General features: G+C 43.2%; 1 protein-coding gene across 1 annotated transcript; it reads left to right on the top strand.

The window, feature by feature from the left end:
• Positions 1–1258: 1258 nt before the first annotated feature.
• GOT2 (glutamic-oxaloacetic transaminase 2) lies at positions 1259–25070 on the top strand. The gene is made up of 10 exons (XM_061387403.1): positions 1259–1470; positions 11945–12101; positions 14195–14323; positions 16637–16696; positions 17230–17391; positions 17763–17867; positions 18979–19129; positions 19368–19533; positions 22838–22988; positions 23841–25070. The coding sequence occupies exons 1-10, from the start codon at positions 1382–1384 to the stop codon at positions 23961–23963; spliced, it is 1293 nt and encodes a 430-aa protein (XP_061243387.1). The 5' UTR covers positions 1259–1381; the 3' UTR covers positions 23964–25070.

Genomic DNA, 25070 nt, shown 5'->3' with positions numbered 1-25070 from the left:
AGAAGTGAAGAGACACGCAGGGAGAGAACACCACGTGAAGATGGAGGCAGGGGTTAGAGCAATCTGTCAGTAAGCCAAGGAGCTAGCAAGGATTGCTGGCAACTGCCAGAAGCTAGGAGAAAGGCATGGAACAGATTCCATCTCAGAGACTCCCAAAGGAATGAACCCTGCCTTGATTTTGGAATTCTAGCCACTGAAAACTGTGACAGAACAGTTTCTGTTGCTTTAAAACATCCGGTTTGTAGTAATTTGTTACAGCAGTTGTTAGGATACTAATGCAGAAGGGGAATGGAAATCACGGCCTGTGAGGGCAAAGGCTGAGGTCGGAGAGTGAGCAGATGAGTCTGAGACAGTAAGTTGGGGCTGCTCTAGGAAGAGCCTAGAATGTGACACCAGGTAGGCATCCAGACTTACTCATTTACACACTGTCATGATATAGAAGATAAACTAAGTCGGCAAGAGACACAGTTCTACTTGGGTTTCAGAGAAGAGGGTCCCAGAAACAGCCACTGGGAATTACCTGGCGGTCCAGTGGTTAGGACTCTGTGATTTCACTGCCAAGGGCCAGGGTTCAATCCCTGGTGGGGGAACCAAGTTCCCATAAACTGTGCAGCATGGCCCCAAAAAAGAGAAACAGCCACTGTTTAGAATGGACTTGTTTGAATCTTTCCACGTCTGGAGTCTCAAATTCATCTGCTTTTTCCTTTAAGAATGATTAATTCCCTTCCACACACAACTGCAAGGATTTGACAAACACAAGGTTATCATTAATAACCACGAGTTGTTTCTAGTTTGCTAAACCAGACCCTGTTTTTCGACCTAATCGGCTAATCTCGCCTAATCCTCAGAAGTGTCCCAGGAGATAACGCATGTTATCTTCTCCATAACAGAGATTAGAAACCACGCAGGAACAAGATGAGGTGATCTGCATTTACGGAAACATCCGGCTGAAGATTTAGGAACGTCCACTTAGGTAACTGGCTCTATAGTCTTAGGCAAATTACTTCACCTACGTCAGCCTACCTTTTCCCATCTTTTAAAGTGGCATAATAGCAGCTACCCCTTCGGTCGGGTCCCTCGTCGTTAAATGAGTGAAGTGTGTCGAGCGCTGTAAACTGCAATAAACTGTGCTGTCACTGTTTTCCGGGACCACGTGGCGCCGACCCGGGACCCGCCACCCAAGGCTGCACAGAAATCTAGCCGCTCCGCTCCGACCGCCAGGGTGCGCTGTGACGCGGCTCGGGGCCTGGCGGGAGGCCGCTCTAGCCTCTCCCGGGAAGTCGCTGCCCTTACTTTCAGCAGGACCTCGCGCCTCTGGGTCCGCGCCCGCTGGCATCTCCGCTCAGTCCTCCAGCTACCCACTGCCTGCCTGCCGCCCACCATGGCCCTGCTGCACTCTGGCCGCTTCCTGTCCGGAGTCGCCGCGGCTTTCCACCCAGGCCTCGCTGCCGCGGCTTCTGCCAGAGCCAGGTAAGCAGGGGGAAAAGGAGCTGAGGCGACAGGCCTGCCCAGCCGAGCTGCCGGCGCCCCAGGACATCTAACCCGCCTTGTAGGCACACGCGGGCACCCTCACACACCAACTTTCTCCGCTCCCCTCTCGGATTCACAGGGGGCTGATGATTGAGCGTCCACATCTCACAATGACCCTTTGGGTCCTACATCCCACCGCTCCCATGTCCCTGGGACTGTTGGAGAGCATGCCAACGTGTTCCCCTGGGTTAGGAAGTATGTCCCTCTACAGCACCCGGACTCCATTAGGGGTTGGGGGCGGGGGTGGGATCTCAGTTTCGGCTCAGTTGGGGGTGGGAGCGAGGGGAGAGCACCCGGGCTGCGGCGCAGAGGAGGCCTCGCGCGGATTGGCTGCGGCGCCGGCTCTGCCTCGCGCCTATTGGCTGCGGGGCCTGGGGAGCGTGTGCCCTTGACCGGCAGCTCTGGGGCAGGAGGCGGGGCTCACCCGTAGAAGTCTCCCTGGGCCGCGGCAGGCTTGGGCGGACTGCAGCTGACGGCCGTTTGTGCGTCGGGGCAAGGAAGCTCAAGGAAGGAAGATTCTTGGGCTCTGGCTTTCGGGCCCGGCTTTCCTCTCTCATTCTGTGGCCTTGGCTCCCGGCATCCTCCCGCCAGTCGTCTCCTGAGTCACCAGTGACCCCTCCCCCAGCCCTTTAGCCCTTGGATCTAAGAGTCCGGGTTGAGTGACCCCCCCCTCCCGCCTTTTATCCCTCAGGAGGTCTGGCCGTAGGAAAGTTGCCTTTCTTCCCCTCCCGCTCGCTCTGCTTTTTGATCTAGTGTTTCTTCATCCCAGTTTCACAGAGCCAGGCACTAGACCTGTGCTAGATAGATACTGCAGTGAACAAACAAGCCCGAGGGAGGCGTCGGTGCCACTCAAAAATTCCAAATTTGTCATTTCAAACTGTGTGATGTGTTGCAGAGAAAAGGTTGCAGCGCATGAAACGAGTCAGTAATCCCTTCCTAGTGGAGAGACCTAAGCCAGGCTGTTTAATTCACTCAAGAAGCCGATTTGGGACAGTGTCCTTAATAACTCCCTAATCAGGAACCGAGTCTCCAAAACCACCGCAATCAGATAATAACTCTAAAGAGCGAAGCCTTGACCTCTCGGACGTGTCTTGGCCTTTTCGTTTAAATGCATACAGGAAGCCTCTAAGCCGGCGGGACACTTTGTTCTTTCCAAACCCTGTCCAGGTTTGCCCAGGCTTTCCCGTTCTTCTCTCCCTGATTTGATTCCTTCTTGGCCCACTGTCAAGCTGTGCTCTTTAAGGCCGCCTATCTAGTGGGCCAGAGTTAGGGAGGGCTTATCATTTATGCAGCAAATTTGGAGAACAGAAAGTAGTGCCTAAAATTATAGCCAAGTGACAGTCTGTTTCACCATTGTAAATCTTCTTGTTCTCTGGATTTGACTGGGTGCCCTCAGCTCTACTTACAAAGTAATTGGTGAAAATCCCCGTGGCTCTGACCTTTTAGTCATTCTTTCACTTTGACAGCCTGATTCTTTTGTGTCTTTTCCCCATTAGAATGTGAATTCCATGAGAGCAGAGACTATACCTACTACGTTTACTGTTCCGTCTCAGCATTTAGAACATTGGCTGGCATGCCTTTCAAATGAAATATTTTAACTTTAAACTTTGCTTTTTAACTTAATGCAACAGAGACAAATACAACATTTTCACATTGTATCTTAGTTCAAAATCTAAACATAGGGGAACCAGAGTGGTGCAAAATGTGTACCAAAAAAGTCTTAAAGTATGTGAGCACCTGCAGTTGAGATGTTCAGGTTTAACACTGATGCATGATTGACTGATAGAAACAGGTGCCAGGCCTGGCTATGACTGTTAACTGTTCAGACAGCAAGAAAGTAAGAACCTCCTTTCCTGCCACTGTGGATGTGATCTTTACCTAAAGCCAAATGGTAAAGTTGGAAAACATTTATGAAAAATAAACTCAACTGGTTGAAGTTTCTTTTCTTTTTCTTTTTTTTTTTTAACAGCTCGTTCTAATACAGTGAAACCTTGGCAGTTGGTATTCTGAAGAACTGGGTATTTATCCTATGAAATACTTTATTTTCATACTTGAGTCATTTAAATGAACTAAGTTCAAGTGTTTCATATAGCTGCATTTTTTATACAGAAAGCACTAAACATTTAACCTTTCCTTATTGTGCTGTAAAAACACAGTAACATGAATTGAGACAGAGTCACAGGACAGTGAAGAAAGGAAAATATGCTAATGTATTTTATAGATATCTGTTGTTATTTAATTCTGATTATTTAATTTGTAGTGAAATAACTGAAAGAGTATCAGGAGACCCTTTAAAAGGCCGTGTACAGTAGTGGTACAGTAACCAGTAAGAAGATCACAGTTGTAGTATCGTCTTTGCTGTTTTTAGTTCTATGATCATAAGCAAGTTAATTAACTTCTCTTATTTTAAATTAAGAATCTGAGGGAAAGCATTTTTAAAACTATGAAGCACTAGATAGGCCTGCAGAAAGTTTTGCAGAGTTTTTGAGTTGGAGGTGTTTATCTGCATACTTTGCACCTGACATCTTTTGGTTGGCTGGTCAGTATTGCTCAATGGCTGAAGTTTTGCACTTTTGTCCAAAGTGCATAGATAAGAGTGCTTTGTAGGCCACAAGTTATCAGCATCAATTTTGTCCCTGGAGCACTCTTGGTTCCCACTAGTACTCTCTTAAAAACAGAGTTCTTGCAGTGTAGGTATAATCTTTACCCTTTTAAGCAATAGAATAATAAAGAGCATAAAGGACTCAAACATCCTTACTGATGTAGAACTAAATCAAATGAAATATCCCTGCTCCTTTATTTAGATTAAGATTTAATATTTTGAAATTCTTTTAGAATTCTTAAAAGATAGCACTCTCAGTGACTTCTCTGCCAGAAGACTCAAGGCTGTGATTTCTGAAGAAATTTCTCTACTAGATAAGCTTTTTAAAGAACTTGACAAATAATTGCTTTTCATACGCTTTAATAAGAAGGGTGCCTTCTCCTTGTGGTTTAGGAGCAGTGCTCTGTCATTGTTGATGGAAGGCCTTGGAAATAGAACTGTGTTTTTAAAAGTGAAAATTGCTTACTAAAAGTTCTATGTCCTTAGGTATTCAGGGTGTTCCTTGCACTCATCATTTAATGATAGTGATATAGATGGGCAGATGGCTACATGTTTTCAGGGTCTGAATCATGGGTAGGATATAATGAAAGCTTTCGCCAGGCACAGTTCAGAAATTGCTTCGGGGTATCTGTTTCTTACTATTGCTTAGGTACTGAAACAACCTAGCAGCCTAGAACAATGAGAAAGAATGAGAAGGAATTTGACTCCTGGCAGGAGTGCTAGTAAGGAGGAAAATTGATGATATCTCCCAAGACTCCAGAAAAAAACTGAGTAGTAATCATTGAAAAGCAAGAAAGGCCTGCATTTGGTCATAAAGTTATAACTTACGCTCCTTGAATTTTTTTATATACTTGCCTCATCAGTCTCTGTACTACTGGCAAGATGGTTTAAAAAAATATATAGTAGTAATTACTTAGTAGCAGTGATACCAGCTAACATCAAGCACTCACTGTGTACCAGACCCTGTTTTTGAGTGTTTCACATTTAATAACTCCTTTCATCCTTATAACAACCCTCTGAGATAGGTACTGTTGTGCCCCCACTTTACAAGTAAGCAAAGTTGAGGCTTAGAGAAGTTAATTGATTTGCCAGTGCTCACACAGCTGGTAGGTGACTGAGCATTGGAATCCATGCTGTTTGCCCAGTCCTAACATTGCCCAGGGCAAGCTGTTAAAAGAAGTAAAAGCCTGGGAAATCTGAAAATGGAATAATCCACCCTTTGACAAGAGAGAATTAGCTGTACACACCAATTACTGCTCCAGAGACTGAGACAGTTTTCACCTTGTCAGGAGAGCTAAAATTTACCTCTGCGGCCGTGTCTGAACAGCTATCCCGTGTGCCTTGTGGAGGAAAGAGGTATATTAGTGCTGACTGGCCTCAAGTTCAACAAGAGAACGATTGTTGGGAAAGAAATTTTAATGAAATAATAATAATTCATCAGGCTTTCAGTGTGGATAGTGTGCTGTGCTGTGCTGAAACATTTGATTAGTTAGGACTGGATAAATGATTACTAGAAAAAGGTGGGCTGTTTCACCTAAGTCATTGGGAACCTTGCTTCCCTAGCTTCCAGTTTCTACTGCAACACCCTAGGCTCTTTCTTACCCCTAGCCTCTGCTTAGACTGTCTTTTTCCTCCTTTCATCTGTAGCAGTTAGCTCTCAGGTCACCCTCTCCTGGAAGCCTTCCTAAGCCTGTACTTCACTCCCCTTCCCAGGCTATCAGGCCCTTTCCTCAGGGCCCCCATGAATAATAATCTATGCCCTGAGCCTGTCTTCATCACTGTACATTGTCCCCCTCACCTCCACCCCCCAGCCTACATTGTCTGTAACTCCCTACTGGTCACTCCACTGGGCTAATCTGGTGGTGAGGGATTGTGTTTTTATACCCAGCTCTTAGCACACAACAGGTTCTCAGCAATTGATTTAGAGATCATACTTTGTTTTCTATAATATGAAACTATAAAATAAAACCCTTTCTGTTCATTATCCCTGAAGGAAAATCTAGAATAATCTTTTTCTCAGAACAGTAATTTACCATGAGGTAAAACCTCAGTTTTATCCACTAATGCATCCATGCTGCCAGGAGTTTTATTGGGGGGAAAAAAAGATAGTGCTTTTCAGGGGTCAATCACAAAGATAGTTTTTGGTAAAAGATAGCCTGAAATTTTTATGTTTTCTGTAGCTATGATTCAATTTGGGGAAGGTCAAGTGAAAGTGTTGTTAGATGTTATTAATATTTGGTCCCTTGATTAAGATGAATGAAGGATTGTGAGTGCCAGAATAGTGATCATTGCTTACCTATATGATCAAAACAACCACAAAATAATATAAACATATAACATGATTGTAAAGAACCTGGCTCTTTCAAATGTGCAGAACATCAAATTTTAAAAAAAACAACTTTGAGTTGGAAAATAGAAGGGAAAAAAAAAACTCATTGTACCTTAAATTCTTTTGTTCACCAAATTGCTAGCCAAAACTAAGATTAATCTACTAAATTTGTTCTAATTTATCCTTAAATAATCAAAGACTTAAGAGTCAACATAAAGCATAGAGAAGTATTCTGCTTTCTAAAACACAGAATCTCTAACATCTAGACAGATTACACAAAAGGTAAAAAGTAACCTTTCATATTGTTGGTAAAATCACCAAGAATGATTGAGCAAAAACCTTATTAAAATGGCAACATATTCCGTAGCTTCTTTTCAGACCCAGTTATTATAAATCAAAACAAAATTCACTTTCTAAGGTTTGTCATGTAACACCACTTGTGGCGTCTCAGTTCACTGACAAGGGATTGAACCAGGCCACAGCAATAAAAGCCCAGAATCCTACCCGTGAGGTTACCATAGAACTCAACTCCCCTAAAGTGTGTCTTACTTGTTCTTTCACAAACTGACACTTTAGGATAGTCTCTCAGTTTCATTTCTGATAGAGTAAATCTTGGTAGGCCTATGCCGTATAAATAAAGGCTCAAAGGCTCTTTTGGATCCTCAGTAAATTTTGGGAGAATAAAGGGATACAAAGACCAAAATGTTTGAGAGCAACTGCCCACTGCAGTACTCTTGCCTGGAAAATCCCATGGGTGGAGGAGCCTGGTAGGCTGCAGTCCATGGGGTCACTGAGGGTCAGACACGACTGAGCGACTTCACTTTCACTTTCATGCATTGGAGAAGGAAATGGCAACCCACTCCAGTGTTCTTGCCTGGAGAATCCCAGGGACGGGGGAGCCTGGTGGGCTGCCGTCTATGGGGCCGCACAGAGTCAGACACGACTGAAGCGACTTAGCAGCAGTAGCAGCTTTAGAACAACACTTTTTTCCCTTGAAAAACAAAAACTTACACATTTATTTCTGTGTCACTGTTGATCATAGTATAGTCTCAACCACTCAATAATTATAATCTTAACCAAAGTAACTTACATTTCACAGATAAAACAGGGGAGAGAGTTTATGTCAGTCCTACACAGGCATTTAATTAGGCTTAGTAATCAGCATTTCAGTATTTTGTCATACTTAGAAGTTATCTCTGTATCAATGATTAATTACTCTGTTAACTCATTATAATATGAATCCAAGATTTTAAGTTATTCAAAGATCTGAGAAATTGTCTTCGAGTATTCCAAAATTTACAGTTCTCCCAAAAATTCTCTCCAAAACCCATAACCCTAGTCTAATCATGAGAAGAACATCAGACAAATTCCAAAAGAGGGGCATCCTACAGAGTATCCCTAACCAGTCCCCACAAGCAGTCAACATCATCAGAATAAGGTATGTCTGATACTGTCGCAGGCAAGAAGAGCCTAGGGAGACATGACAACTAAGTGTAATGTGGTGTCCTGGAACAGATATAGAACACTGGGTAAAAACTAAAAAGTCTGAATAAATTGTAGACTTAATGTAGCAACCATTGGTTCTTTCATTGTAACAAGTGTACAATACTAATATAAAATGTTAAGAGGAAACTGTTGTGGGGTGGGTGTACAGGAGTTCTGTACTATCTATTCCATTTTCTCTAAATATAAACTGTTCTAAAAAATAAAGTCTGTTAATAAAAAGTAAAAGTATATTTTTACTGAGAACCTCCCTGGTGGTCCAGTGGTTAAGACTCCCTGCTCCCAAAGCAATGGCAGTGGCACCCCACTCCAGTACTCTTGCCTGGAAAATCCCATGGACAGAGGAGCCTGGTAGGCTGCAGTCCGGGTAGGCTGCAGTCCATTGGGTTGCTAAGAGTCAGACGCAGCTGAACAACTTCACTTTCAGTTTTCCCTTTCATGCATTGGAGAAGGAAATGGCAACCCACTCCAGTGTTCTGCCTGAAGAATCCCAGGGACGGGGAGCGTGGTGGGCTGCCGTCTATGGGGTCACACAGAGGCAGACATGACTGAAGCGACTTAGCAGCAGCAGCAGCAGCTCCCAAAGCAGAGTGCTGGGTTCGACCCCTGGTCAGGGAACTAGAGCCCACATGCCAAAATGAAGATCAAAGATCCCACGTGCCACTGCAGAGTCCCAGTGCAGCCAAATAAGTACAGTTTAAAAAATATATTAAAAAATATACTATTACTGTTAAAATTTTAAATTTGTCAAAATAAGAATTGGTTGAACACAAATTTACATTTTCCATAATTTTGGGTGTTTAGGAGTGCTGTTGGGCTTCCTGGGTGACTCAGTGTAAAGAATTCACCTGCCATTGCAGGAGACGTAAGAGATGCGGCTTTTTTCTTTTTCTTTTTTTTAATTGAGGGATAATTGCTTTACAGATTGTGTGGTTTTCTGTCATACATCAACAAGAATCAGCCATTTATTTTCAGGGCAGCAATGGAGAAATGGACATGGAGAACAAACCTATGGACAAAGTGGGAGGAGAGGAGGGAGAAGGGGAGATGTATGGAGAGAGTAACACAGAAATTTACAATACCATGTGTAAAACAGATAGTCAATGGGAATTTGCTGTATGACCCAGGGTACTCAAACAGGGGCTCTGCGACAGGCTGAAGGGTGGGGTGGGGAGGGAGATGCAGCTCTGATCCTGGGTTTGGAAAGATCCCCTGGAGAAGAAAATGGCAACCTACTCCAGTATTCTTGCCTGGAGAATCCCATGGACAGAGGAGCCTGGTGGGCTACAGTCCATGTGGGATCACAAAGAGTTGGACACAACGGAGCATGCACCCGTAGGAGTGTTGTTAGTTTCTTTTATCAAGTGAACTAGTGTAAATTTAGAAAAAACAAACCCACATAGAATAAAACGTATGCTTGTATTATATTAACATGAATAAATAAAATATATAGCTGGGTTTTTTAATCAAATTTAGTCTTATTTATCAAGGATTTAATTTATATGAACTTGAATTTCTAAAATGTTTCTGAGCTGTTTAAGAAAAATTGAGTCTAGCACATTTTAAGCACTAAAAATTCAGTTTCTGTAACAATTAGAACAGAGCACCTTTACTTTGAGGTTCTTATAATCTATTTTACCAGAGATAGAGTAATCTAATCAGTGTTTTCCATCTCTCGCCAGAGATGGAAAACATTTAACATTCAGACACTCAGAGATATAACAAACAAAAAAAAAGACTTTCTGAATTATACATGGAGACCTTATATCTCTTAAGATCTGTAACTTCGGACTTCCCTGGTGGTCCGGTGGGGACACGGGTTTGATCCTTGCTCTGGGAACTAAGATCCTGCATGCCAAAAAGAAAAAACTATAACTTCAGTTACAGGTGAGGAGTAAAAACACACAATCTCAAGTCTTATTTTAAAAAAAGAAAAGGTGCAGGGAACTTCCCTGGTGGTCCAGTGGATAAGAATCCACCTGCCAATGCAGGGAACACAGGCTTGACCCCTGGTCTGAGAGGATTCTGCATGCCCCACAAAGCAGCTGGGCCCATGCAGCACAACTACTGAGCCCGTGTTCAAGAGCCCACACACTGCAACTACTGAGTCCAGGAGCTGCAACTATTAAAGCCCAAGTGCCCAGAGCCTGTGCTCTGCAACTAGAGAAAGCCCACACACAGCAACAAAGACTCGGCACAACCAAAATAAACATGCAGGGACTTACCTGGTGGTCAGTGGCTAGGACTCCACACTCTCAATGCAGAGGGGCTGGGTTCGATCCCAGATCTGGGAACTAGATCCCACGTGCCTCAACTAAAGATCCTACATGCCACAACAAAGATCGAAGATCCCATGTGCCACAGCTACAACCTGGTGCAGCCAAATAAGGAAACAAATAAATAAAGATGCAAAACAACAGCAAACCAGAGTATCTGTCATCTCGCCCAATGGAGAATAGAGCTCTACTATCCATTTCCAGAAATCACTAATGGTCAAAGCATAATACCACATTCACAGTCTGTGTTGCTGACAACTGACCATAAAGGAACCAGAACCCCCAAATTAGTAGGGAGTGGGGAACAAGCTAGAGAAAGCTATTTAGGTGCGTTTCCCTTTTGGGATTCACTCTGGGAATGTACTTCCCCAGCAAGGCAGTTCATCTGACCCCACTAGGTAAATCCACTGGGCAATAGTGGATGACCCCAAACACTGAAAGGATATGGTTTTTCTTTTAATTCTTATTTTTATACAACTTTTCAAAGGTTACTTTTCATTTGCAGTTATAACAAAATATTGACTATATTCCCTGTGTTGTACAATACATGCTTGAGCCTATCTTAACACCCAATAGCTTGCACCCCCACTCCCCCTGCACCCCTGTATTGCCCCTCCACACTCTCCACTGGTGACCACTAGTTTGTTTCCTGTATTTGTGGGTCTGCTGCTTTTTTGATAGGTTCACTAGCTTTGTTGTATTTTTTAGATTCCCCATGTAAGTGATATACCGTATTTGCCTTTCTCTGTCTGACTTAATTTCACTTAGCATAATGCCCTCCCAAGTCAATCCACATTGCCGAAAATGGCAAGATTTCATTTAAAGGATATTTTTTAAGGTAAAATCATGACTGATACAAATATAAAATGCTGAACATTGTTAAACATTTTAACTCAATAAGTAATAAGGAAATCAGTGCAGTGTTACAACCGGCTCTAAATACCTGGCAGTTCTTTGTCATCTCCACCACTACTGCCCCGACCTGGTTCAAGCCTTCATCTCTTTCTCTTGCTGGGTAAGGAACCAGATTTTTCAGTGATCCTTCTGCATTTCCTCTCCCTCTGCATTCAGTGACCATCTTGTGACCAGACAAGCTATAAAAATCTATTCACATCACTGTTCTTACCTGATGACCATCTGCCCTCCAAAAAAAAACTTAAATGATTCTGTATAGTTTCACTGCATCCAAAGTAGAGCCCAGCAATCTGTATGTTAGCAGGCTCTCCAAATGATGCCCTCAACAAGTTGGTAAACAGGCTAAAATGCAACCCCCTTGGTTGGGTGTGTTACATAACAACTTTACATTGGCCTTGCTTCCTTCTCTTGTCTCGTCATTTACCACTCAGCTTCTTACTGCCAAATTACTTGTGATATCTTTTGCCTGGGAATTCAAGTCAGGTTTGGACTGCATTGAAAGCATGTACATCCACCCTGTCCTCCCCAGGATGATTCAGGTGTCCCTGCCTTTTGCCTCTCAAAGCATTTGTATTGATATTATTGGCCTTCTCCACTCTTCAGCAACTGCTGTGACATCTTAGGTATTGTATTATATTGGTGTCTGTTGCTATACTGTATAGCATAGTATAGCAGAAATAGTAGAAGAAATAGTAGACATTTCTTGAAATGGATTTTTGGCAGATCCAAGTTGTCTCTGGCCATGGAAGTCTAGGTACTGTGACTGATATCTTATTTTTCCCATTTCAGCTCCTGGTGGGCTCATGTGGAGATGGGGCCCCCAGATCCCATCCTGGGAGTAACAGAAGCCTTTAAGAGAGACACCAACAGCAAAAAGATGAACCTGGGAGTTGGTGCCTACCGGGATGATAATGGAAAGCCTTACGTGCTTCCAAGTGTCCGGAAGGTAAGCTTGCTAGACATCTGTTTGATGGGGATAAATAACTGAAGGGCCCTCCTGAAGACAGACTCCTGGATTGGGGAGACCTGGGTTCTCGTTCTGATACTCACTACCTGAATCACATGTGTTATCTGGGGTAGTCTCCTTAGCTGTAAAAGTGAGAGGTTGGGAGTATATGATCTTTTCCAATATTGAACTTCTGTGATTATCTGTAAAACAGGCAGAGTGTAATGATGGTTGAGATGGTTGAATGGCATCACCGACTTGATAGACACGAACTTAAGCAAGCTCCAGGAGTTGGTAATGGACAGGGGGGAAGACTGGCGTGCTGTAGTCCATGGGGTCACAAAGAGTCTGACAGGACTGAGTGACTGAACTGAATTGACTATAATGATTAATCCTAAGGATGCACAAAAGGACCAAGAATTTAAACATTGTCTCTTGTTGATAGGAATAGCCCGTTATAGATGAGGGTCACCATTGTTATTTTCCATTTTTCCTATTTTGATTGCCTTAATAAGACGCAACTACCTAGGCATGCTCTGTCCTTTCATCCTATTGAACTATTAAATAATTTTATTTTGTTATATTTTTATTAGTAGTCTTTTTACTGGTTATCACAACTCTAAATAATGTAACTAATTTCCTTCTAACAACTTTTTAAAAGAAAGTACTTCCTTTCCATCTGCACCTCCTCTGATGAAATATCAATGTGCTGCTGTGTTTCTTCCAAACATGGGGTAGTGATGTGTTGTTGCTACAAACAGCAGAACTAGGCATCCTGAGTGGCAGTTACAGAAGCATAATTTTGGGTGACAGTAAAGAACCGCATTTGAGCTTCAGTAGGCTGGCTCAGGCCCTTGTGAGCCACTGCAGTAACAGAGCAGGGGCTGAAGGAACCACCGAAAGAAGAAATTTCTGAGTGTGTAGGAGTACAGATTAGGTGTCATCTCTCTAGGAAAAAAAGGACTTAAGAAATAGCTGTGATGAGAAGACTCAGAAAAACTGCTGGCTCCTGGGTCTCAGGTCGTGCAGGGATTACTTTTGTTCTCAGTAAGTCAGTTTAAAGTATTTGGCGTGAGGCTTCCCTGGTGGTCCAGTGGGTGAGAACCTGCCTGCTAGTGCAGGGGTCAGGGGTTCAGTCTCTGGTCAAGAAGATCCCACATGCCTTGGCACAACTAAGCTCATGTGCCACCACTCCTGAGCCCATGCTCTAGAGCCCATGCTCCAGAACAAGAGACACCACTGCAGTGAGAAGCCTGTGTGCCACAACTAGAAAAAGCCCATGCACAGCAGTGAAGACCCAGTGAAATCAAAAATTAATTAATTTTTTAAAAGACCTGGAATAAAAAGGAGAAGAAAGAAAGATTATCTGCCTGAACAAATTTTTTAAAAATAAAATTTAATTTAAAAAATTAAGTATTTAGCATGTGTTAACTATTGACAGAAGCTGAAACACTACCACATACTTTTGTATATTACCTCCTAACTCTTTACCTGAGTCATATGAGGGTTAGAAACAGCTGTTGAGCAAACTGAAATTCAAGGAGGTTAATAAATCACCCAGAGTCACACAGCTAGTAAGGGTCAGCCAGGCCTCTGACTCCAAAGCATGAAGATACGTGACTATAACTGTCAGCCTTGAGACTCCATGGACTATTGCCCGCTAGGCTCCTCTGTCCATGGGGATTCTCCAGGCAAGAATACTGAAATGGGTTGCCATGCCCTCCTCCAGGCGATCTTCCCAACCCAGGGGTCTCCCACATTGCAGAAAGATTCTTTACCATCTGAGTCACCAGGGAAGCCCTCTTAGATTGGCATATACCTTAAAATACTCCCCCTTTATGTATTCAGATTTGATTTGCTCTTGTGCATCCCGAGACTGCCATTTTTTGTTAAACCAAGAGATATCATATACCTACCCATTCACATAAAACCTAACTTTAAAAAATAATAAAATATGATTAAAAAATATAAAATTTCTGTGCTATTTATAAAATATATTCTAGTTACCCTTCTTCTTGGACAGTATCTCCAAACTTTTTAAAAGAGGCTTTACTTCCAAAATTTAACTTAGAAAACATTTTTTCCTTATCTAGGCGGAGGCGCAGATTGCTGCAAAAAATTTGGATAAAGAATACCTGCCCATTGCGGGGCTGGCTGAATTTTGTAAGGCATCTGCAGAACTAGCCCTGGGTGAGAACAATGAAGTGTTGAAAAGTGGCCGGGTAAGTAGCACAGACTCTGGCATCATACAGGGTCTGTTTTTAAATTTAACAGATTAAAGAAATTTGAAATAATTTAAACAAGAAAAGATGTATCACTTTGTGTGTGATGACTGTTTGGAGGTGGCTACACTATGACTAATGTCTCTTCCTTTAGATAGTAAATTGGCACTCATTCAATAGAAGATTTCCTATAATACTAATTCCCAAAATGGAGTAGGAATATGAAATGTTGTGATCTGACCAAAGATTTGCCACTGCTTTTGCTGTTAGTCTGTGTGAGCTTTTGCTCGTTTTACACTGAATGGCTTTTAAGAGTGCCAAACTGTGCCGAGTTTTAAGGCCTGAAGTTAGCGCTCTCACCCTCTGTTCCCACGCTTCAGCTTAGGTACAGGAAACAGGCGGAAAACAAGCCACAGGGCACTGCTGGGGCCAAGACAAGTCTGGCGGTCCTCTGCTGCCTCTTCACAGCCAGCTTGCATGTAGAAAGAGAGCAGACCATGCTTACTTGTGAGTGTCTCCCTCCTCTCAGGGCAGAGCGCATCGCTATAGCCTTGAGAGGATGCACAAGAGACTCCTAGATGTCTCCCCCCTCCAGTTCCCTGGGGGGCCCTCTTTCTAGGAAAGAAAGAGGTTTTTACAAACAGATTCTTGTATGCACCCACAGAGAAAGCATAAGCCACTTCATGCACGTGGGATACAGCCGGCCAGCCTGACAGGTGGGCTCATGTGCATTACAGTTTACTTGCCTTTGAAGCAAATATATTTGTTAAATAGATAGATTTGTGTGTTTAAATATTTACTTTTCTGGGTAAGTCTGGGGGAAAACACACACAGTAGCAAAGCTAAACTAGCACATCTCCCTTGCCTATTCCCCAGGCCAGAATAAATGGTTTATATAAGACTGGTCTAAGTCAGTACATCAGTTCATTAACTCCAAGAGAAGCATACACCCTCAACCGCAGGGTCATGTACTATTGATCGTAAGTCATGGACAAAATATGGTCTGATGGCTGTCTGTCAACCAACCACCTGTTGAAGTAAAGTGAAGTCGCTCAGTCGTGTGTGACTCTTCGTGACCCCATAGACTATAGCCTACCAGGCTCCTCCGTCCATGGAATTTTCCAGACAAGAGTACTGGAGTGGGTTGCCATTTCTTTCTCCAGGGGATCTTCCCAACCCAGAAATTGAACCCAGGTCTCCCACATTGCAGGCAGATGCTTTACGGTCTGAGCCACCAGGCAAGATCCAACCACCTGTTTACCAGTCACTAAAATGTCTATATTTTTCTGTAATTTTTGCTTAGTCTGTGTTCCTTGAGTGAATTATAGCTAAGTATAAGACTGGCCTATCTTAAAATAACAGTTTAAATAAAATAACATCAGTTTCTCTTTTATAAATTGCCATGCCTCTGTCAGTCTTATTATCAGATCTACAGTTAGGTTTTTATTTCTATCATGCCGAAGTTTGCATAGGCAAATTTTGTTTACGAAAGAGTACATTAGTAGGGGTTCCCACCATTTAATGCACCGCCTCCCAGTCCAGAAAATAGACTTAGGTTTTGTAGAGCATAGTACTTTGTGGTGCCTTCAAGCAAACAAACAAAAAAAACCCTAACTGTAGTTTCTTCCTCATCCCCTAAAGTTGACCAATTTGAAGATTTACTGAGGCCGTTTCCCTGTTACCCAAAAGATATTTTCAGATTATGAAAACTCATAGGCTATGATTCATGTAATAATGTTATTCTAACATACTTGTTGACTTTTTAAGATGACTTGCTTTTTCATGTTCAGAGAGTCATTCGATTTCATCTAAGTCTAGATTCTATATATAAATCAGTCCTTTTTCATATCTGATTGAGGTGGGAGTTGTGTCCTGAGAATTTCTGCTACAACACAGTATGACTGACAATTTTCAGGCCAGGCAATAAGGAATTAGCGTCCACATCAGCAAAGGCGCTGGAAAGTGGAGAGCCAGCTCTTTTGAGAACGTGTAAGAAGAGTCTTGCCTGGAGAATCCCAGGGATGGGGGAGCCTGGTGGGCTGCTGTCTATGGGGTCACACAGAGTCGGACACAACTGAAGCGACCCAGCAGCAGCAGCAAGGAGAGTCTATCTGTCACTTAGAAAATGGAATGAAAACAATAGTGCTGTTCTCTTGTTTCCAAATCTTCCCTTGGAAGGGTGTCCTCAGCTTCTGAAGAAGGAGGGGCACTGACTGTACAGTGCCTCTCTGTGGGCCTGAGCTCAGGTTGGGTAAGTCATGGGCCCATAGAGAGACTGCTGCACGTCACTGACCACTCACCTCTCTCCTTCAGTATGTCACCGTGCAGACCATTTCTGGAACCGGGGCCTTAAGGATCGGAGCCAGTTTTCTGGTGAGTCTGGAAACTCCTTCATGAAAGAGCAGTAAGATGGTCTGTAAATTAGGGATGATGGGGTTCCCAACTCCATATGTGTTTGACTTCTGACCTGGAAATAGATTTTCTCTTTCCACAAGGCTGGAAGATTTCCTGTTTTCTGATAAATGAAGTTTGAGGAGGGGAGGAATGGAAGTACTTAGAAGAAACAATTATTAGAAGAGTTATTATGAAGTACAACTTACTGAGCACGTACTGTAACTAGGAACTTTTATATTTTAACATGTTTTATCTTCTGAGGGAGACTTAGTTAATGCCATTTTACAGAGGAAGAAAGTGAGCCCAGACAAATCCTTGGCGACACAGCCCAGTATAATTGTCGGAGCCTGAACCAACCCAGGAAGTCTCACTGCTGAGTCACCACTGTCTCTCAATCATAGAGAGAAGCTGACTTTCAGTAGAGAAAAACCTCCTCTCAGTAAAATATACTTTTTTTTTTTTTTGGCCTCTCCTTTCTTCATTTTTCCATTCACTTTCATTCAATCTTTTAGCAAAGATTTTTTAAGTTCAGCCGGGATGTCTTCCTGCCCAAACCAACCTGGGGGAATCATACACCCATCTTCAGGGATGCTGGCATGCAGCTCCAGAGTTATCGGTACTATGACCCCAAGACGTGCGGCTTTGACTTCACAGGCGCTATTGAGGACATTTCAGTAAGTGTGGCTCTCAGGGCAGGAGGGAATAAGGAATTAACCTCCTTGTGGAGGTTTGAAGTCTCCCTACTTGAGTCCAATATCCAACTTAAAATACTGGGATGAGGGACTTCCTGGTGGTCCAGGGACTTCCTGGTGGCCCAGTGGTTAAGCCTCTCCATTCACTGCAAGATGTTATGGATTTGATCCCTGGTCGGGGAACTAAGATCCTTCATGCCATGTGGAGTGGCCAGAAAAACAAAACCAAGATGAGCTAATTCCCAGACCTCATGTTATCTTCGTTACTTATCAAATAATGGTGACCCTGTGCATTTCAGGTAAATGATCTCCTGTAAAGCTGCAGAGTAATCTCTTGGTCCTTGTTTTTTTAGAAAATACCAGCGCAGAGTGTCATTCTCCTGCACGCCTGTGCCCACAACCCCACGGGAGTGGACCCTCGTCCTGAACAGTGGAAGGAGATGGCGACAGTGGTGAAGGTGAGGGGGTGAACTGACCGGTGACAGTTCTACATTTAGGAACTAGCCTTGGACGCTTCACTTGGCAGAGTCTTAGCAGTGAGAATTAACCTCAAGGCTGCATGAGATTTCCACTCATTGTGTAGTCACCAGAAAAGAATTCCTCATTTGCATAATTAACAGTTCTGTAATTCATGATACACTAGGAGTTTGAAAATAACCTTTTGTTCCTCAGCCAAGATGTATGGGATTCTGCTAAAACTTGTCTCTGGCTAGTCTGCACAGTTGGCATCGTCAGCCCCATGACGTCTGCTGCTGGTGCCTCCACTTGCCCTGGCCAGTGGTTATGTGGTCACCCTTTCATCCACTGTTGCACATCCCCTCCTGTCTGCCACTCTTCTCAGCACTGCCGTTAATTATTCACAGTGAGTCTCATTCTTCTACGAGAGAAGGCACTCGTCAAAGTTCCCAAGGAGGGAGATACCTATTGCCTCACATTCCCATTCTCATTCCTTTTGGTTTCCCCTTTCTTTCGATTCTGTCAAACCTAAGCTACGAACAGAATGAGACAGGGGAACAGCATTCAGAGAGCACTTTCAAGATGAAATGGTTATAATGAGGCCTGGAATAAGATGGCCTGCCGGAGTCACATTAGCCCCAGGAAAGGCTGAAGTTAGTCCTATGTTGACTGGACCAAAATAATTACCCAGACCACTGTGGGCCTTAGAAGAGCTTCCTGTTTGGACTTCCCTGGCAATCCAGTGGTTAAGACTCTGCTCTTCCAATGCAGGGGGCACAGGTTCAATTTCTGGTCAGGGAACTAAGATCCTACATGCTGCACAGGTGGGCCAAAAAACAAGGAAGCAGTTTTCCTGTTTGACCACGCAGCATTCTATCCAGATTGGATTATCTTTTCTTAATGTCTTCTTGAAGGCCTGTATCCACCAACATAAAAAATATATATATGTTAATACCTTAATTCTAGGAAAGTTAAACATCTCCAAACTGACACCTGGGGACAAAACTGTTGAATCTGAGCAAGACAGGCATGGTCCCGATAAGCACAGGTAAACATCTGGGGCGTCTTGGGAAGGATTCCTAAAGCTTTGGCCATCTTTTCTTTCCTTCCCAGAAAAACAATCTCTTTGCATTCTTTGACATGGCCTACCAAGGCTTTGCCAGTGGCGATGGTAACAAGGATGCCTGGGCTGTGCGCCACTTCATCGAACAGGGCATTAATGTTTGTCTCTGCCAGTCCTATGCCAAGAACATGGGCTTATACGGTAAGCTAAAGGACTGAGGGTGATGTGTGTTCTGTTGAGATTGAAGAAGTGCTGGGAGAGGGGGCCGCAAAAGTGTAGAGTCGAGGGGGGAGGGATTGCACATGAAGATGTGTTTATAACAAAGAGTTATTTTTGCAGTGCTTCTAATGGAAACATATAAGACATAGCAAATTTAATCATGATTGCCTTTATCATTTTCAATCAGAGAACCAGAAGACGATCCATGTTGTCTTTTCAGGTGAGCGTGTGGGAGCCTTCACTGTGGTCTGCAAAGATGCCGAGGAAGCCAAAAGAGTTGAGTCCCAGTTGAAGATCCTGATCCGTCCCATGTATTCCAACCCCCCTATCAATGGGGCCCGGATTGCCTCCACTATTCTCACCAGCCCGGATTTGCGGAAACAATGGTAAAGGCGATTTGCACCTCTCCAGCCATCTGCCTTTCCCACCACTGATCCTTCAAAGCTCCCTTATACTTGGCTTATAGGGACATGCAGTTATCACTCAGCTTCCACAGGTGGAAGGGGAAGGAGAGAGGAGTATGCATTTTGTCAGCACTTTTGAACAGATAAATTGGTTTTCCCCTGTAAGAGACAGGCCTAATTCAGAAACAGCAGTTCTCTGTAGTCCATTATCTCCATGTTGAGTAAAACCTGCCTTCTCCTAAACTGAAGTGTCTTATGTAGGAAAACTTTCTTCCGAATGTTATATCTTTTGTTTTTATCCTAATAATAGCAAGCATTGAATTGGTATTTCTGCATATTTTATATTATCTATACTATCTGAATCTCTTGGCACCTGTGCTCTAAATTAGTGTTATTCAGAAAAAAGACTTTTTTAATCACAATCCACATAAAACTTATATCTTACATCATCACCTATGTATGTATGAATATATAACTGAAACTATATACATATATATACTATATACGTGTGTGTATACACACACACACACACACAGCTTTCAAAACTCAGGATTTGGTCTTCCTGAGCTATACTCCAATTTTTTTTTAAATGCCAGTTGCCCCCAACTGTATTGAGTTTATGACCTACTAATGGGTCATGGCCACAGTTTAGAAAACATTGCTGTAGATCAGGGGTTGGCAAACTATGTTCTACAGATCAAATCTAGGCTGCCGCAATTCTAATAAATAACATTTTATTGGCACACAGCCCTACCCTCTTCTTGATGAATTTGTATGGATGCTCTCATATCACAACAGCAGAGTTCAATAGTTGTGACAGAGGGTTATACAGCCCACAGAACCTAATATATTTATGATCTAGCCCTTTAGAGAAAGCTTACCAAACCTTGCTCTATATAATTCAGAGTCTTGGAAGATGTGATTTGTTATGTAAGAGTTTATCCTGTATAGCTGATTAGCTGAGAGGTAGATCCCTAAGCAGCTAATGGGATAGAAGAACTAAGTCTGTAAGAAACTTCATCCTCAGCTCACCTGGACATCATGTGAGAACTATTTTTTCTACCTTAAATTAATCCTGTGAACACTGAGGGTAAATAGAGTCTGGTTCAGGATATTTCAGATATATGCTAGGCTTACTAAAAAATCAACTACTTTTTAAATTAGAATTTTATTTTTTTCCTTTACAAAATTATTGTGTGATTACATTTCAGAAAATTTGGGCAAGTCACTATAACCCAGATTTTGTTTTTCCCTTTGCCTGTTATTATTCCTATTGTAACATTAATAATATGTCTATATATTTATTATATGTGTGTATATATTAGATATATATGTGTAGGGTTGGTTTGTTTTTGTCACAAAGAATTATAACCTTTTTTCTTAATTTTTAAGTGGTTTTTAAAAAAGATTTCCATGGTCCTTAATGGTTATCAAGATGTTTATTTTTTTTTAACGTGTGCATTTCAATATTCATTTTGAAGTCTGTAGTGATTGGAGAAGGAAATGGCAACCCACTCCAGTGTTCTTGCCTGGAGAATCCCAGGGATGGGGGAGCCTGGTGGGCTGCCGTCTCTGGGGTTGCACAGAGTCGGACACGACTGAAGTGACTTAGCAGTAGCAGCAGTAGCAGTGTACAAAGATGACAGAGATACTGTGCTAGGTGACTAAGATGTCTGTCCCTTTGGGGAGTTTATAATCTAGTGAGAGAGATAACATGTATAGCATTGATACAAGACAGATAGGATAAATGCTGAGTAAAGGAAGAGCTATTGATTAGTGGGAAATGAGGAAGGATGTGATGCAGACAGCATCATTTGACTGTGCCTTGAGGAGAGAGGGAGCTCTTTTCCGAAGGGAGGCGAAAGGAAACTTGGAGGGAGAGATGTGCATGAGGATCAGCACAGGCGCAGGATGTGCTTTGAACGTGGCAAGTGAGTTTTGTGGCAGAAACACTGAGTGTAAGGAGGATGGAAAGGGCAGCGAAGCTGGGAAGGAGCAGATCAGGAAGTACTCTGATATTGTAAGAAGCCAGATCTTCATTCTGTGGACAACAAGGATCATGGATGTGACCCTTGGAAGCAGTGGTTGCTGAGGTGGCCCTGCATCTAGCCATTTTGTGTACTCAGTGCCTTTAGGGCCCAGGCTCAAAGTGAGTGGAACTGGATGAATAGGACTACAGGAAATTTAAAATCAAATGCCATCCTTAGTGGGGCCAGGGGTTCCAGCTCCAGCCAATAATCGCACTGCCAATGCAATGCTGCCAGCTTCTTGTTTTTTAAGAGAGGCTGCAAATCTGCATCTTTATGTGCAAGTGCCAAATTTAGGAACCTTTAACTGGGTCAGATAAGTCACGACTAAGACTCTTATTTGACCTTTGGTTGGTAACCTGTAACCTCTGTTCTAACTCTGCATGACACTATCATAGAGAGATGGTTTGGAAAAGTGAACCCATGAGAACAAGGAGGTAAATTCTTCACAGTCATCTAGCTGGTAGGAGCCCACAAGAATTGCCCAGAGCTCCACAGGAATGGAAAAAAAGGGTAGATCCTGAGGAAGGGGGAGACTGTGTCTTGAATCCAGAGGACTGCTTTCTTTGCTCCCCCAAATGGAATTAGCCCTCTCTTCCAAAGGCTGTCTTAACGCAGCACCTATTGGTTCATGGCTTGTCCTGCTTTGTTCCATAGTGGGTTGTTTACAGGTGTGCCCCGGCCGCGGGTGGCGAGCCTTTAAAGGCAAGGGCCAGGTCTCAGCCCTGCCCTTCTCCTCAGCACTTAGACATGGCTGGGCACATGGCCATTTCACAGTACACTGTCTGAACTGTGAAGGTGGCAATGTTTCCTCCATCCATGTTAAAGAATAAGGTAATATTTTACTGTTTAATTTGAAGGTTTTGCCCCTGCATAAAAGATGGAGAGCCTTAGCCCTCGTAAGTTTTAGAATGATTTATTCATTCTTCTTTTTTTTTTTAATTTGAAAATCTAATTGGCTTTATTAAATAATTCATAAATTGGGCAGTATCCATCTGGTAAGTAGAAAGGCACTCTGTTCATTTTCCTTAATAACTCCATTATGTCAACTATTTTAGTTGCCTGATCATAGTGTTTCTGATATAAAGCAGAAAGCTATCAAATAGCTTTCTTCCCAGACAAGGATTTGGTCAAGAACAGAGAATTGAGGCACCCTTGGGGGGTACTCAAGGGAGGTATTAATAAAAGCACTGAGAGCTGGCTTATCTGTCAGGGCTTGGCCAGAACTGAGCTACATCTTGGGGGATTTTTTTTTACAGGTTGCAAGAAGTGAAGGGCATGGCCGACCGCATCATCAGCATGCGGACACAGCTGGTGTCTAACCTCAAGAAGGAGGGCTCCTCCCACAACTGGCAGCACATCATTGACCAGATCGGCATGTTTTGTTACACAGGCCTAAAGCCTGAACAGGTGGGTAGACTCCCGTTCCTCTCCCACTGACTAACTGATCAGTCCTTGCAAACCAGAATTCCTCAGGTCACCTGTGTATTTAGGATTACTCTGCTGCTGCTGCTGCTAAGTCACGTCAGTCGTGTCCGACTCTGTGCGACCCCATAGACGGCAGCCCACCAGGCTCCCCCATCCCTGGGATTCTCCAGGCAAGAACTCTGGAGTGGGTTGCCATTTCCTTCTCCAATGCAGGAAAGTGAAAAGTGAAAGTGAAGTCACTTAGTCGTGTCCGACTTTTAGTGACCCCCATGGACTGCAGCCTACCAGGCTCCTGCATCCATGGGATTTTCCAGGCAAGAGTACTGGAGTGCGGTGCCATTGCCTTCTCCGAGGATTACTCTAGGAAGAAGCATTCATTTCGTCTTATTCTTTGTTAGTCGTTTATCTTTTGTTAGTACTTGACCTATCTGTTTACTCTGTGAGGTTATAAACTTCTGAAGAACAGAGCTTGCCTTGGTCATTTTTATGACCAGCACTGTTTCTCAAAAGATTCCAGAACAAGCAAGAGCCTGAATATTGATAGGAAAAGTAGCTATTCCATAGCTAGATTCTGGATCCATTTTTCTAGAAATGCTGAATCTGAGATTTTTTTCACCTTTCCCTACCTCAGAATTCAACATCCTACTTTAAGATAGCTATTTATTCTTCTTTTGTTTTAAGCTAACACACCAAACTCTAGGAATGGGTTTAAATGAGAAAACAGAGCTTCTGTTATTTTTTTTCTGTTCTAAACATTGGCTAGTTGTGCTGTGCCAGGGCTGGGGAGACCACCCCCCTCAACCAGGAAGCACCCACACACTCTCCTCTCTGCAGGTGGAGCGGCTGACCAAGGAGTTCTCCATCTACATGACAAAGGATGGCCGCATCTCTGTGGCAGGGGTCACCTCAGGCAACGTGGCATACCTTGCTCACGCCATTCACCAGGTCACCAAGTAATTCCCCTGGTCAGCAGGAACAGAGACAACCTTCCTGTCTTCAGCCTCTGCTGTTATGAAATCCACATGGAGGAAGAGGGAGGGTGGATGGTGGTAAGCGGATCTTTTTTTTCCAACCACAGTACTTTAAAACTCAGCGATTGAATGTGTTTCTCAGAAAAGAACGTGCAGTGAAATAGGGCGGAGGCACCTGTGACTGGTGTCGGGAACTTTGTGGCTGTAAACCAAACTCATCCTTTATTTCCAGTTTTTCCACCAGAGTTTACATGTACGAGAAAGCCCCCCAAAAAAAAAAAAAAAACCCTGTCAGTCACTCCATTGCAATATTTCAGAAGCTTTAAGTGAAATACCTTTTGGTGTCACGGGTTTCTCTGTAGAACCAGCCTGAAAACAGCACCTGTTAGAGGCTTTATGAAAAGATGAAGTTCTAACATTAGCAGTCAGCCTCATGTTTGTCCTCCCGTGACTGAGCAACTTGTCAACAAACTGTATTATGGAAATCATGTTTTACAGCGAGTCTGCTACCACTGTAGTGGGAGAAAATAAAAGATGCTCTTTCCCATCTTATTTAGGGAAAAGAGAAAGAAGGCTTTTCTTTCTAGTACCTGCAGGATTTTATTGTTCCTCTTTTCTCCCTAATCACTGCTGTTCCTTTCCTCTGGCCCAGAGATCTGTAACTAGCCCAGATATTCGTCCTGTCCTACTTCTTGAGTGACCATCAATCCCATCCCATACGATTTATTTATTTGAAGAACGAAGAACATTATTTACTGCTCATCCCAATACCCTCACTTTTCTTGGCAAAGAATAGCAGAGAGTAGGTAAACCGCTTTATTTTGGCATCCTCTTCAACGTGGGGACGTTGCCTCTGCCCAGCTGGCCCTCGTCCCTTTGTGCAGTGTGGTTGTGCAGTCAGTCATCTCATCAGGAGTCAGGCCGTGCAGGGTAGAACCGGGAAAGAGGATACTCTGGGCTTCAGTTTTAACCCTTGTGTGCTGCCAGCTGGGCTCAGGCTTCACCCTCTGGAAAGAAAACCACCATTTGCTCTAATCATGTAGACTTGTTGCAGCCTGGTTTCTCTGTTACAATAAAGTTACTGTAGACCCAA

Source organism: Bos javanicus, chromosome 18 (genome assembly GCF_032452875.1).
Source record: "Bos javanicus breed banteng chromosome 18, ARS-OSU_banteng_1.0, whole genome shotgun sequence".
NCBI lineage: Eukaryota > Metazoa > Chordata > Mammalia > Artiodactyla > Bovidae > Bos > Bos javanicus.
This window is presented reverse-complemented; position numbering and strand designations above follow the sequence as displayed.

Coding starts and splice junctions, on each gene's coding strand:
- GOT2 (XM_061387403.1), top strand. CDS start 1,382: ATGGCCCTGCTGCACTCTGGCCGCTTCCTGTCCGGAGTCGCCGCGGCT. Junction 1,471..11,944: donor GCGGCTTCTGCCAGAGCCAG/GTAAGCAGGGGG, acceptor TTCCCATTTCAG/CTCCTGGTGGGCTCATGTGG. Junction 14,324..16,636: donor AAGTGTTGAAAAGTGGCCGG/GTAAGTAGCACA, acceptor TCTCTCCTTCAG/TATGTCACCGTGCAGACCAT.